This window comes from Gekko japonicus, unplaced genomic scaffold (genome assembly GCF_001447785.1).
Source record: "Gekko japonicus isolate JY-2015 unplaced genomic scaffold, Gekko_japonicus_V1.1 scaffold428, whole genome shotgun sequence".
In the NCBI taxonomy this organism is placed as follows: domain Eukaryota; kingdom Metazoa; phylum Chordata; class Lepidosauria; order Squamata; family Gekkonidae; genus Gekko; species Gekko japonicus.
The window spans coordinates 734,499-749,022 of record NW_015165842.1 but is presented as its reverse complement, the minus strand read 5'-3'; the positions used below and the strand labels follow the sequence as shown (position 1 = coordinate 749,022).

Below are 14,524 nucleotides of genomic sequence, written 5' to 3'. Positions count from 1 at the left end.
GAAAGAAATAGAAGAGGAAAAATGGTCCAGCATGTGGAAAACGGTCAAATTTATGAGAGCGGTAGCATATAAGAAGAATGTGTACAAGATGTTCCATAGATGGTATTGGTCTCCGGACAAAATAGCTAAGTGTTATACCAGGTATCCTAATTTATGTTGGAAATGTAAAACAGTAAGGGGACTTTTTTTCATATGTGGTGGGTGTGCAGTAAGACACAAGGATATTGGAAGATGGTCCGGAAGGTAATCCAAGAAATTCTGGAGAAAAATGTAGCTTTAAAACCCGAAATATATTTGCTAAACATGATTCCGAAAGGTTATAATAAGCAAGAATCGTATATATTAGGATACATTATAACAGCTGCCAGACTGCTATTAGCCAAAAATTGGAAATCTGAAGTTATACCCAAGAGGGAAGAATTAATAGATAAGATACTGGAGTTAGCCAGAATGGATGACTTAAGTTTAATATTACAGAATAGGAATGAAAAGGTGCATGAAAAGAGATGGGAAATGGTGTATAAGTGGATAGAAGAACTGTCAAGAAGTTAGTTTCCAAAAAGGTACATAAGAATCAAGCGATGAATGACTGATATTTATGTAAGATGTGTAGATGAAATGTATAAATGTTTAAGTGGAAACGAAATAAAAATTTTATAACCGTAAACACACCAAAAAAAAAAGAGAAAAAAAAGAATTACAGACGAATGTATTATTCCAAATAGCATCTTACAGGAATTTATTTGGAAACACACTGTTCAGCAAAAATGTGTGAGTGACTGTCCTTTTGCCGTCTAGAGAACCCAGCATAGTTTTTTTTCAAATCCTCTTTTCCCCTCTGACATTAGGTCTCCAATAGAGAAGATACAACACACAAAAATGCCATATGGATAGACTGCGGTATCCATGCCAGGGAATGGATTGCTCCTGCTTTTTGTCTTTGGTTCATTGGACATGTAAGTAGATGTATGTTTTCATATAGAGTTCCAATAGGGCTGCCAGCCTCCAGGTGGTAGAAGCCAAAAGTGAGAGATCACGGGAGGAAGTGGAATACCAAAAACAACATCCGTGACAAAAATAACGAAGAGTCAATAAAGATAAGTTGCAAAAAATTTTACTGTAGTAATTCTATAGAAATTTTTCTTCTATAATCTCTCTAATCACAGACCCCAGGGTCTTCACAGAACCCAGGGTCTTGAGAGCCAGTTTGGTGTAGTGGTTAAGAGTGCGGACTCTAATCTGGGAGAACCGGGTTTGATTCCCCATTCCTCCACTTGCACCTGCTGATTTGACCTTGGGTCAGTCACAAGCTCTGGCACAGCTCTGAAAGAGTAGTTTGTGTCAGAGTTCTCTTAGCCCTACCCACTTCACAGGGTGTCTGTTGTGGGGAGGGGAAGGGAAAGGAGTTTGTAAGCTGCTCTGAGACACCAAGTGAAGGGCGGGGTATAAATCCAATCTCTCCTTCTCTTCTTCTTCTTCACAATGTGATTAGAGAGTCAACATAGAATGTTTCCTTCAAGAGTTGATAAGTAGTAATTGGTAAGAACTGGGATTGCTACATGCAAATATTGTGAAACGAATTGTTTTCATTGCGCAGTATTCGTTGCGTGTGAGAGATTATAGAAGAACATTTCCTACAGAATGACTACAGTAAACATTTTTGCAACTTATCTTTATTGACTCTTCGTTATTTTTGTCACGGATGTTGTTTTTGGCATTCCTCAGCCTCCATCTGGTGGCTGGAGATCTCCCGCCATTCTGCTAGCAGCCGGTTACTAACCGTTACTAACGGTAATTTCCATCTGAAATTGCCAAAAAAATCCATTAGCAACCAGCTACTAAAACAGAATACAAAGGCAGTTTGAAAAGGGTCACTATTAGACCAACAAGGAAGTCCTTTCCAGCACTCTTACTACTCCTTCGCCTCTCATACTTTCCTTTAAACTCTCTACTCTACCTCGGCTCGTACATTGTAACAATCAGATCCACCTGACACCCTAAATTCCTTTCCTTGACCTTTACCTTTACACATAACTCAAAAGATTTCTAAAATCAAACAATTTCACACATACACACACACACCCCCAATATTTTCTCAAGAGATGTTGCTAAACTAGGGGTTGTGGGGATCCAAAGGTAGTTCCCAAATTGCTGGTTATAGTACTTCTAAGAGATGTAGGCTGAGGCAATTAATCCTTTGTGTCACAGGTTTTACAGTGTTTTTCTTCTCCAGTGGCAAGGATCTAACTGCCAAACAGCTTGAAGTACAGTGCCTTCATGTTGCCAGAGTCTGCCATTAACATCTTTTAAACATATATCTTGTTGTACTGTAAATGGGACTCAGGTTGACTTTCTTTGATAACCAAGGTAAAGTGATAGTAAAGGTTTCCTTGCTCGAAAGCCAGTCGAGTCCGACTCTAGGGTTGCGGTGCTCATCTCCGTTTCAAAGCCGAAGAGCCAGCGCTGTCCGAAGACGTTTCCGTGGTCATGTGCCCGGCATGACTAAACACCAAGGCGCACGGAACGCTGTTACCTTCCCACTGAACTGGTACCTATTTATCTACTTGCAATTTCTTGCTTTCAAACTGCTAGGTTGGCAGGAGCTGGAACTAGAGATGGGAGCTCACTCCGTCATGCGGCACACTCGCTGAACTACTGCTGAACTACTGACCTTCCACAGCCTGCAGTTCAGCGTCTTAACCACTTGAGCCACCGCAGCTCCTTTTGATAACCAAAGTGCCTGCTATAATGAATTTAGTATAGATATCTAGATCCGTCTATCTGTACAGTGTCCATGACCTTGTTGAGCCTCAGGGCATTACTGGAATAATGAGAACAGGTAGCAGGTACCACCAGAAAATGGCTGCCGTGGGGTCTGAGTTCAGTTACAAAATGCTGGGAGGCTCTGAGCCAGGCATCCTCTTAAGGTGGAGGTAGCTGTTTGAGAACAGGAGATCCTTGCAGACAAAAAAATATGATTTTCCAAAGCATATCCTGATCCACTGAGCTGGTGGAAAAGCAGGCTTGGCTCTTTGATTTGGGGAAGTGGGTGCCAGGAAACACAGTGTCATGGTGTCCATGGGCAGCATACTCGGGATCATATACTAGCCATTTTCCAATGTTCCACCTCTTTGTCACACTCGAGATGTGCCAAAGAAACCAAAAGATGAGCAACCAGTGGAGGAAAGGGGACATGTCCCTCCTAATCTGAGATTCTGGAGAGGAGGAGGAGGAGGAGATTGGATTTATACCCCACCCTTCACTTGGAGTCTCAGAACAGTTTACAATCTCCTTTCCCTCCCCCTCCCCACAACAGACACCCTGTGAGGTAGGTGGGCTGAGAGAGCTCTTTTGAGAACTGCTCTTGAGAGAACGGCTCTGAAAGAATTTGTGACTGACCCAAGGTCACACCAGCAGCTGCATGTGGAGGAGTGGGGAATCAAACCCGGTTCTCCCAAATCAGAGTCCACGCTCTTAACCGCTACACCAAACTGGCTCCAAATTGAAATTCTTGCACAGATTATAAATTTGGAAGAAGGGGACCATGCATATTCTGGAATGGAAGCATCAGTCAAGGAGCTAGCTTTGGAGAAGAGAAAACCTAATTAAACACTTTCCCTTAAATCTCATTCTTGCATTCTGCGTAGGTGACTCATTCCAGACGGAGAGATGAAGTTATGGCTAGTCTTCTGCAGCACTTTGACTTCTATGTCATGCCAGTCGTAAATGTGGATGGCTATGAATACACATGGACTACTGTAAGTGCAAGCTTTCTACATGTATCCTGAATTGCCCTGCCATGGTCCAGAGAATTAGCAAGCCCCATGAACAAGGGCATGAGTGACTGGGTTACATAATTCTTAGTCTTTTTGCATTCTTCTGCAATGTGTCATCATTAACCCAATATAAGGATTGAAATAAATGGTCTTAAACTTGTGTAATTCTGTGCTGGCATATGGTCTGCATCAGAGATCCCCAACCCTTTTGATCCTGAGGGCACATTTCGAATTGTGACACAACATGGTGGGCCCAGCAACAAAATGGCTGCCATAGGAGGTGGAGCCAGCCATAAAATGATTTCCACAGCTTAACCTCAGTAACACATTGTAGATCCTTGCACTGTGGTGGCAGCAGGGCCAGCCCGAGGTGTTTCTGCGCCCTAGGTGAGGCACAGATGCCAACCTCCTGGTGAGGCCTGGAGACCTCCTAGCTGGCCGCTCTCTCACCTCCCTGGGCGGCGGCGGCAGCATCCGAGGCAACATTCCGCAGCAGCCACATCTATGGAGCCTCATCCGCCGCTACCCCCCCCCCCGCTGAGACAAGAAGAGACGCTCCGTCCAATGACAGCAGTTCCCCTACCTGGCAACAGATGACGTGACCCCTCTCGGAGCTGGCAATTGGCTGAAAAAGCTCGCCTTCTGATTCATGGAAAGTCCTGGCCAAAACCCGCCCTTGAAAGTCCCTGGCCCACTTTCCCCAGGCAGGGGGGGCTGGGGAGGGAGGAGGCAAGTTGCTGGCTGCTGTCCTGGCCCGAAAGAAAGATCCAGACAGGCAAGAACAAGTTGTGTCATCCCCCCATTCTCTCTGCTGCGGAGAGGGTGGCACACGTGCTTACAGGCGCTTCTGGACTGTGGCACTTGCTGGCTGGCGCCCGGGTGCTGAGGCGCTGAAGGGAGGCGCGAGGCGGGCCTGCCGGCAGTCTTGGGGGGGGGAGGCGGGAAGCAGGGCTTCTAGGTGGCGTGTGGGCTTTTGTTGGGGCTTTGGGGGGGGTGTGGGGGGGCTTTGGGGGGGGGGGCTGGGACCTGTTTGGCGCCCCTAGGGCCAGCCCGCTCTAGGTGAATGCCTAGTTCGCCTAGCGGGTGAGCCTGGGTGGTAGGCAGCTGCTGCCAAAGCAACATTTTTAAAAAAATGTTCACAGTCAATCAGAAGCCTTGCTGGGCAAAAGCCCTGCCTGGCCCCACCTACTTCCTGAAAACACTTGGTGGGTGCCAGAAAAGTTATTGGTGGGTGTCATGGCACCCATGTACACCACATTGGGGACCCCCTAGTCTAGATCTTTACATTTCCCCAGTATATAAAATTTAGAAGACATCACTAGAAATCATGTGAGGTGGTGTGTGTGTGCTCATTTCACCTTTCTTCGTAGAGTCTGAAAATTTTGTGCAGATTATAAATCTGGAAGACTAGGATTTTCACAGGCCTTAAATGCTGACCTTAAACCGCTGAAAAACACAACACAGTTCACTAAATGGCAATGTATACCATTCTCACGAAAGTATGAATTGAGGCAGCAAAATTGAGGCACGCTTTTTAAAAGTTTTTTAAAGAGACAGTTTTGTGGGGCATAGCTGAAAATTAAGGGGGCCTGGCCCCGAGATGCCCCACCATGACTACAGGCCAGACGTTTATTCTGCCAGCTCATTTATTCCAAACCATTGGCTTTTCTAATTAAGCGGTGCCTAATATCTTAAGGGCTAGATTCCCCCTGGGATTCAGGGGTGAAAAACAACCAGACAATAACATTCTTTCCTTTTACCCTTCACCAAGATGGTGGAAGTCTGCCTTAATCTCCACCCTGGCTCAAGCTGACCTTTCAGGCAAGAAGCAGTTTTAGGAGAACCACATATTTTTTTAATCTTTCAGGCAACATCAGTGCTGGCCCCTGAGCCCAGGGCTGGTGTCAACATACCCTGAAGTGGACCTGCTGCCACAACCCAGGGCTTTTGGTGGGGCCCAGTGCCACCAACCCACCATTTCCTTCTGCCCATCCTTCCTCTACCCACTCATTAGTGTTCCACTTCCTGCACTCCCAGCTAACCATACTGCTCAGAGCATGTAGGTGATGCGTGGCAGCAGTGCTCCTTGTAGCCACAGCAGCATCACCTCCAGCCACATGCACTGCCCAGAGGTGTCAGGCAAAGGGCATACAGGTGGTATAGGCAGCTGTGAGTATAAGCAGTGGGCAGTAGGGTTGCCAGGTCTTGGTTGGAAAATACCTGGAAACTTTGGGGGTGGATCCGGGAGAGGGCAGGGTTTGGGGAGGGGAGGGGCCTCGGCATGGTACGATGCCATAGAGTCCACCCTTCAAAGCAGCCATGTTCTCCAGGGGAGCTGATCTCTGTCAGGTGGAGATCAGTTATAAAAGCAGGAAATCCCCAGGCCCCGATTTCTAGGGGATGTGAGTCACTCACTCTTCCAGTACAATAAGGACTTACTTTCCCCACCTGTATTGCATACTGAGGGGGACAAGAGGAGGACCCAGTTCTCTCTGAAACCTCACAGTGTGGTGAATACTGATAAATTCAGGAGTGTTTCTTCTCCTTTGTGAGCTCCTAGCCTCTTCCCCTCTGCTTATCTAACAGGCTGTTAGTACTTAATTGCCTGAGGCGGGCCTTCGGGAGGACCGCGGCAACCCTCTGAATTTAGTGCCATGATATGCTACAGAGAGGCTCTGTAAGAAGTGGACTCAGATTGGGGGCCAGATGGAAAACTTGATTACCATGTGCAAAGTTCCCTCTCTATTGTTTTCGCAAGCAGGAAATTGCCCATCCCAGAAATAAGTGCAGATACCATGTCAGCCTGGCATTCTATTTCTTCACCTCATGGCTATAACAGTGTTTTTCCCTTTGGGGGGGAATGACATTTAAAGAGAACGAAGCCAAACAGAATAAACTCAGTCTCAAAACAAACTATGTATTAGGTTCATAGAGGATTGGGCCCACATGCCATTCACTGGTAGTCTTTACCAATGTTCCCTCTAAGCTGTGGAGTCTTGTGAGCAAAAATTTTGTTTTGTGAGCTGCTGGCATTAAAGTTGTGAGTGAGCAGTTTGGCTACTGCATCAATCAGCTGGCTCTGGAGCAATGTTCCCTCTAAGCTGTGGAGTCTTGTGAGCAAAAATTTTACTTTGTGAGCACCTGGCATTGTGAGTGAGCGATTTGGCTACTGCATAAATCAGTTGGCTCTAGAGCCATCCTTCCTGAGCTGAGACAAAAAGGTGTGAGCTGGAGGCTATAAAATTGTGAGCTAGCTCACACTAACTCAGCTTAGAGGGAACACTGGACTCTTTACTATCTTCTAGTGATATCAGTGAGTCAGATTTCTGTTAGGAGGGAGCCCTTCATTCATTAAACATCAAAAGGGGTGGATCCAGCAATCTGCTCATGTAGGGATCCTAGATTTTCCCTTCCCATAACAGTCCCTTCTTTTAGGGTCGCCAACCATTGCCTGGCAACTGCTGGGAGAAGGTGGGCCTGCACATCATTCCCAGGAGCAAACACAGAAATAAAGTCACCACGTCAGTGTGATTCTTTAGGATCCCCCAAAACTCTATGATTGTACCATAGAGCGTTGAGTACATCCTAGAGTGTCTCACTGACACAGTGATATAACTTCTGGGTTTGTGGCGAAAGTATCGGCACAATGACACCTTCCCAGTCCATTTATCCCTTGAGCAGCAGTGGGGACAGTGGGCAGATGGCGGGAGGTTTCCTGCCACATTGGGAGACCTCGTTAGCCTACTTATGACTCCAGGAAAAGCTGATTCTTAGAGTTACAGGACTTCTGCAGACTAATAGCCATGCAGGTCAGTGCATTGCGGTGAGGAGATGGAAGGGGGGGGAATCATTTCCTTTTCTCTCTTCCATTATCACAGCTTCAGTGATAGAAAAGGCGGGAAAGACAATTTCACTCCTTTCCCACTTCTCATAGCAGCTCACTGACCTGTGTGGTGATGATGCCATCTTCATTTTACCCTCAGATATTCTAGTTCCGTTCACGGCTGATGCAATCTGCTGGGCATGTGCTACCTCGGAGGACTGGGAGCCAGCATTAAGTCCCCAAATTCAGTTTCACACACTGCAGGAAGTCTTGGGGGAGGCCACCATTTCTCAGTCTTAGTTTTGGCACATTCAGAGAGGAGCATTTGAAATGCTGGCATGAAATATATCCCACCACCAACTGTGTGATCCTAGGTAGAGTTACACTCATGTGTCTGTTAAAGTCAATGTGCTTAGAAGAGTGCAACACTGCACTGCAAGACTTTTGGTGTTCAACTAGTACTAGGTTCAAGGAGAAGGCTGGAGCAGTCAGATGGTAGTCTTGGTTTCACCATTCTCCTAAGCTTCTTAGTTTCACTAACATCTTTTTTAGAGTCCAGTCCAGTGGCAACTTTAAGACCAACAAAGGTTTATTAAAGGCATGAGCTTTTGTGTGCACGCACACTTTTTCAAATACAATGGAATGGGCGGAAAGGTTCAAGCGTATAGATGGGCTGAACCTTACCTCCCATTCCATTGTATATGAAAAAGTGTGCATGCACATGAAAGCTCATACCTTGAATATGTTCGAAACTTTGGTAAAAGTAGTTAGATATCCAGAGCTTGCAATAGATCTCTGTTCACTGGAGAGGAGGCATTTTCTTTCTATGTAAAACTCTTTGTTTCTAAAGGGAAAGGTTCCCAGGAAATCTACAAAACAACAAACACTGAAGACTACATCCTTACTGTTACAAGTACAACAACAGACAGACTGACCACACACAGTTGGTAATGGAGATTCTTTCTTCTTGACCTGAGAAGGAAATCACTTGAATACATTAACCAATTATTGTTAGTAAATAGGCTCCAGTTTCTCCCCATTGGCTTTGTGCCAGGTTACCTTCCAGGTCAATCTAAACAATAGCAAACAAGGTAAACACATTAACCCTATAATGACTGAATTTAGACCTTGCATATTTCCAACAGAATAAACCTTTGTTGGTCTTAAAGGTGCCATTGGATTCTAAGCTGATTCTACTGCTTTAGACCAACGCGGCTGACCGACTGGATCTAACACGTTTTCTGTTTTGATAAACTGAAGTGTGCTCACATACATCTCCAGAACTATCTGCTGTACTCCTGTAGCATGCAGTGATTTGGAATCTGTGTAGGTCGCTTCGTTGGTAGGGGATGGTTCTTCTGCAGAGGCCTAGACCTTTCCAGATGTGCAATTCTGATACCTGGGTAGTTTTTAATATCCATCCGTCCATCTGGAATTCGCCGTAAAGCTGTTATGTCATGCCTTTTTTTTTGTCTGTGGGTAAATCTACAGAATCGGATGTGGAGAAAAAGCCGCTCTCTACATGGCAACAACATCTGCTTTGGTACAGACCTGAACAGAAATTTTGATTCAGGCTGGTGTGGTAAGACAGATATGTTATTTTAATGTACAATATTTGTTTTGCTATCTGTTATTTATTTAAAGTGTCATAGGATTAGGATTTCGATGCTGTGTCCTCAAAGGTTACATCTCCAAGACTAACGATGGTAGCGATGGGACAAAGGATTCCAACTTTGTTCTATTGATTCAGACAAACGTGGCTGCCCACCTTGGCGCCATAGCACCCTAAAATGAACATTAAAAAGAAAAAAGGACGGAGATTGCACGTGCGGGCGAAAAAGGGCGGGAAAACAAAGCGACACAGTCTGAGATGCCAAACCACTTCAGAGATGGCCCCTTACCGGTAGGGGAAAGGCTGTGTGAAATGGCAGCCCTGTACCGGTTTACTCCAAGACGGTACAATAATGGCTTAAAAACGGCTTAAAAAGGGTAATGTGAAATTTCCCTGTGTGTCACCAGTCTGTTACTGCGCCACTCTGAAAATGATATTAATTCTTCTTGAAAGGGAGGTTTCCTCACTGAAGGCTCCATTTGCACTCATGAAGTGCTCTCTACCCTAAATGGTAGGAGGAGGCCAATGCATCGTTCCACTGTAGAAGGGGACACCCAGGCTTCCAGCAACTAGCATCATTAAAGTGAATCACCCGCACCTGCCTCGTGCCTCCAGCAAACAATCTCCTTAGGAAAGCAAACAGATTCTGTAATGCATTGATCGTCTTCTTCTGGAGACTGAGACCACGTTCTTAGAGGAATATATGACATTGCCTTTTAGTGCCTTTTAGTGAGGTAGGCCATTGCTTTGTTTAGTGCGATGTCATCCATTCTGGCTTTGGCCGGTCTCCGAGGTCTCAGAGAAAGATCGTTCATAGTCTGACTATTTGAACTGCTGGGGACTGACCTGCGTGCAAAGTGTATTCTTTGTAGCAGAACATGGGCATCCCTTCCCTTATTTCAGTTTTTCTTTCCCTTTTTTAGCTTGTGGCTGCCCCAGTCGTACGCCACACAGAGCTTTAAAGAACAAAACCAAAATCTTGAACCGAGCTTGTGAGCAAATCGGTAGCTGGTGCAATTGCTGTAGTATTAGGGATACATGTTCCTGGTAGTTGGCCCCAACCAGCAGTCTAGCTGCAGCCAAAGCTGGGCAAAAGCACCCTGAACCACCGCAGCCACCTAGTTTTCTGATTTTCCGTCTGGAGAACTCTGTATCTGTGTGTTTCTTTTTCTCCTTCCCATCATGCAGGAGGGGAAGCAACCTTTTTATAGGCTCTCACCCTCTGCAAGAGCACAGTAACTTCCATTTTTTAACTCTGTGATCATCACTACGGTCAGGGGCCCAAAATTTACTAGCTATCCCGGGCCCCAGGGATGTCAAACTGGCCGCCACTAGGGCCAGGGCTTTTTTAGTGGCGGCTCCTACCTGGTAGAATGAGCTCCCGGGGGAGATCCGGGCCCTGCGGGACCTTATGCAGTTCCGCAGGGCCTGCAAGACGGAGCTCTTCCACCAGGTCTCTTATCATCTTTGGACTCTGAAGACACTGAGCACTTTGTTTAAATTAGGATTTTTTAAATATGTACTGTATGTTTTTAAATTATATGTATATTGTGTTTTATCATGGCAAGGCTTCGCCTGGCCCCTGTAAGCCGCCCTGAGCCCACGGGGAGGGCGGGGTATAAATACGAAAAATAAATAAATAAATAAATAAATAAAATGTCATGCCTGAACAGGGTTGTCAGGTTCCCCCTGGCCACCAGTGGGGGGCAGGGTTGCCCAATCCAGGTTGGAAAACTCCTGGAGATTTGGGGGTGGAGCCAGGGAAGGACAGGGAACTCAGTGGGGTACAGTGTCATAGAATCCACCCTCCAAAGGATCCATTTTCTCCAGGGGAACTGGACCTCTGTAGTCTGGAGATGAGCTTTAATTCTGGAGGGTCACCAGGTCCCACCTGGAGGCTGGCATCCCTATGCCTGAAGCAGCAGGGAAATCACAGAACTTGTTTCCTGTAGTACAAAAGGAGACGTGATCTGAGTCTTGATCTAGTGGGAGAAATAACTGTATACATCCATTGATTTAGAGCATTTCATTTCTAACCCACCTTTCTATGGAACCAGACTCAAGGTAGATTAGTGGGGGTTTAGAGGACCCCCCAGAGTTTTATGTAAGCTATTTTGATTTTTTTTTTTTAAAGGTAAAGGTGCCTCTGACGATCCCTGTGATGAGACCTACTGTGGACCTTACCCTGAGTCTGAGCCAGAAGTGAAAGCTGTGGTCAACTTTCTAAGAAGGCATCGGAATCGTATAAAGGCGTACATAACAATGCATTCGTATTCGCAGATGGTGCTGTTTCCATATTCCTACACCTTCAACAGAAGTAAAGATCATGATGAGCTGGTAAGAATCCTGCTGTTTTAATGATCAAACAGCTCTAGAGTTCTGCCTTATTATAGATTTTGGATTTGAAATATATTTTAAGGGGTAGAGCACAGAAAAAAAACTTCCTTTGACTAAGATTAAAAGTATTTGGGGGTAACTACTCACAAACTGAACTTCCTTATTTTTGAACGGTAGATGCTTGCTAAGGGAACTGAGATACTCCGTTCAGTGTGCTATCTAATGTATTTAAGACTGGAGAAGAATGTTGCAGGTTTGGAGTGAACAGCACCTGAACCATCTTGTTTCTTGAAAGCCTTTGGGGAAAAGATTCCCTCTTGATTTGCTGTCACTGGAATCTGCATGCTTAGCTTAATATGCATGGAGCAAGGGTCATTGGGGCTGTCTGGGGAGGTAGTTGTGAATTTCCTGCATAATTTAGGGGGTTGGACTAGCTGACCCTGAAGGTCCCTTCCAACTCGATGACTCTAGATTCGATGACTCTATGAATACAACTTTGTTGACAAAAAAAAAGCAAATCCAGATTGTCTTACCCAAATGTTTTGCATTAAAAGCAACTTCCTATAGTCACGAAGAGGTAATTTTTGCATCAGTTTTTACACAGAGGTATTTATGAGTTGTCTTTGAACCTGGTGGCAGCGCAGAATACTGTTAGCTTTTATCTTCGTAATTTTTTTAACTAAATGTCGTAACGGGTTCTTTTGGAGGATATTTTTTTATTTGTGAACCTTTTTCTATAATATTTTTCACAGGGTAGGTATACCGAGGGTTTTAGGCGTTCGTGGTACTATGTGGTCTGAGGAAGGATTCTTTACTGCTGGTATACTTGAAGGAAATAGGATTTATTTAAAGAAAGCATAAAGACGAGGGTAAACAATGTGAACAGTACTGGGAATGATTTGAACAAATGCTGGGTGTCTCTCTCACAAGCTTCTCCTTTTCTGACAGGGAGGTTTCAAGCAACTTTGTAACACTTTTCACTGTACTTTTTCCTAGACTCTCAGCTTTTAATTGTAACTCCTATAACACAGAACTAAATGTCACTCTTTTCACACACAGAATCTAATCCTTCCCACACAGGGATGTCTCCTTCCACTCCGAGACAGAACTTAACTGACTTTCTGCTTCTCTCACAGAAATCAGAACTCCAACTGCTTAACTGAACATCAACTGTCTGCCTAACTGTCTAAACTCTAACAGTCACTCCTGATAGACATTCAAATCATCCACACAGCATCCATTCCAAAACCCCTCCCCCTCTCTGTCACTCACCAATCACACCACTTGCCTGTTTCAACCACACTAGACTTTCACACAGCAATGTAAACCAAACTTTTAAAGACACACACACACAAACAAACATGAAATCATTACATGGACTTTTATACGTCATGCAAAACCAGAGCTAAACCAACTTCAGTCTTGGTTTTAGACCTGTGTTTGATGTGCTCTAACTAGCCATAATTACTGTGGCTATATTCAGTTAATTTCACTAATCATAATCTTATGAAACCATGGTTTCATGTGATACTTGAACTGAGTAACTCTCTTGAGAAGAACATGTGGTATAATTTCTTAAAATTCTATGGATGGATGTTATGGGCTAATTACTAATTATTTGGTTATTTTAAACACCTTTGCAGCACTGGTTATTTTAAACACTTTCGCAGCATCGGCCATCTATGTGGGGCTGACAACATGGTATTGATGCTTCCCAGGGCTACCATTAGTGTATCTAATTCTCAATATGGCCATATCTGTGGATACTTACATTCAGAGACTAAAGCCATGAACAGACAAGAAAGATCTTTCTAGAAACCTGAAAAGAAACCAGGTTTGCAAAAAAAATCTGAAATCTAAAACTAAAATATATCGGGGGGTTAACTGTTAACCTCCCCAAATAGAAAGTGCCTGTAGTTTTAAGAAACAAATATCCTCAATAGCCATTGCTAGGCAACCACAACAGTATTGCTAGCCTCCAAGCCCTGGTTTCTGTCAGGAAAAAGTACTGGAAGGGGACAGGGCCATTTCCAGGGCTGCTTTGGCCTGTGAGGGAGGACTCATTGGGGGTCAGGCACAACAGCAACCACTAGGCAACTTGCTACGACACGACTTGCATGACTCACCCACGCTCTTTCTGACTGTTCAACAGCAGCCATTCCAGATTCTTCCAGTTGATGGCAGCACACTAGCAGACTCACCTCCCGGACCTCCCGGGGGTGAAGCTGCGCTCCAGCCAAAGGAGGGTGTGTGCAGGCTCACTACTCCCCCGGGACCCGGCTGAAGGGACCCTGGCCATGGAGCTTTTGAGAGGTTGCCTCTTTGACGGTGTAATGCCGCAGAATTGAGGCACCTCTCCGCTCTGATGGTTCTTCGTGCTGAGACTAAGTGAGACGCTGACCGAGGCAAGCGCAGGAGATCGAGCGTGAAATGGAGTGTAAACGAGGTCTGTGGACCAATTATGAACGTGAGTCGTTAAGCATTGATTAAAAAGAAAAGACACTCCCCACCCCCGCCCCACGGAACAGAAGATAAGGCGAGCGGGGGAAGGACGCCTCCCAAACGCATAGACTTTAGAGCGATTGAGGGGGGAACAGAAGGATTGAGGGGGGGAGCGGAAGCATAAAAGGTTAAAACTGCTAAGGAGTACTTACCAAGGCGAGTGCGAGCATTAAGGAGCATATTCAGAGACTTTCAAAAAGTTTGCGAAAGTAAACAAAGAGAAAAAGATGGCGGGGAAGAGGACGGAGAAAGAGAAGCATCTGAAATCGAAAGTAACTGAGAGCCCAAAACTGGAAAGAGTCAACGAGCCGGCAAAGACTTTGGCAGACTCCATGCGCCACCTGCTGGACCAAATGAATAATCTCAAAGAGCAGATGACATCAATGACCTAGTGTATCACCAACTCAACAAAATCAGATAAGCGAGACTCTGAAAATGATGAATCAAACAAACAAGAAGGTGAAAGAAGTGGAC

The 14,524-nt window shown here is 45.2% G+C and overlaps 1 protein-coding gene across 1 annotated transcript in view; it reads left to right on the top strand.

Moving 5' to 3' along the window:
* CPB2 (carboxypeptidase B2) overlaps positions 1-14,524 on the top strand; it is a 26,248-nt gene that overhangs the window by 7,796 nt on the left and 3,928 nt on the right. Inside the window, exons 6-10 of the mRNA XM_015411005.1 lie at positions 849-956; positions 3,648-3,758; positions 7,245-7,247; positions 9,091-9,181; positions 11,346-11,548. Coding sequence (XP_015266491.1) covers positions 849-956; positions 3,648-3,758; positions 7,245-7,247; positions 9,091-9,181; positions 11,346-11,548 — 516 coding nt within the window. The remainder of the gene's footprint in view (positions 1-848; positions 957-3,647; positions 3,759-7,244; positions 7,248-9,090; positions 9,182-11,345; positions 11,549-14,524) is intronic.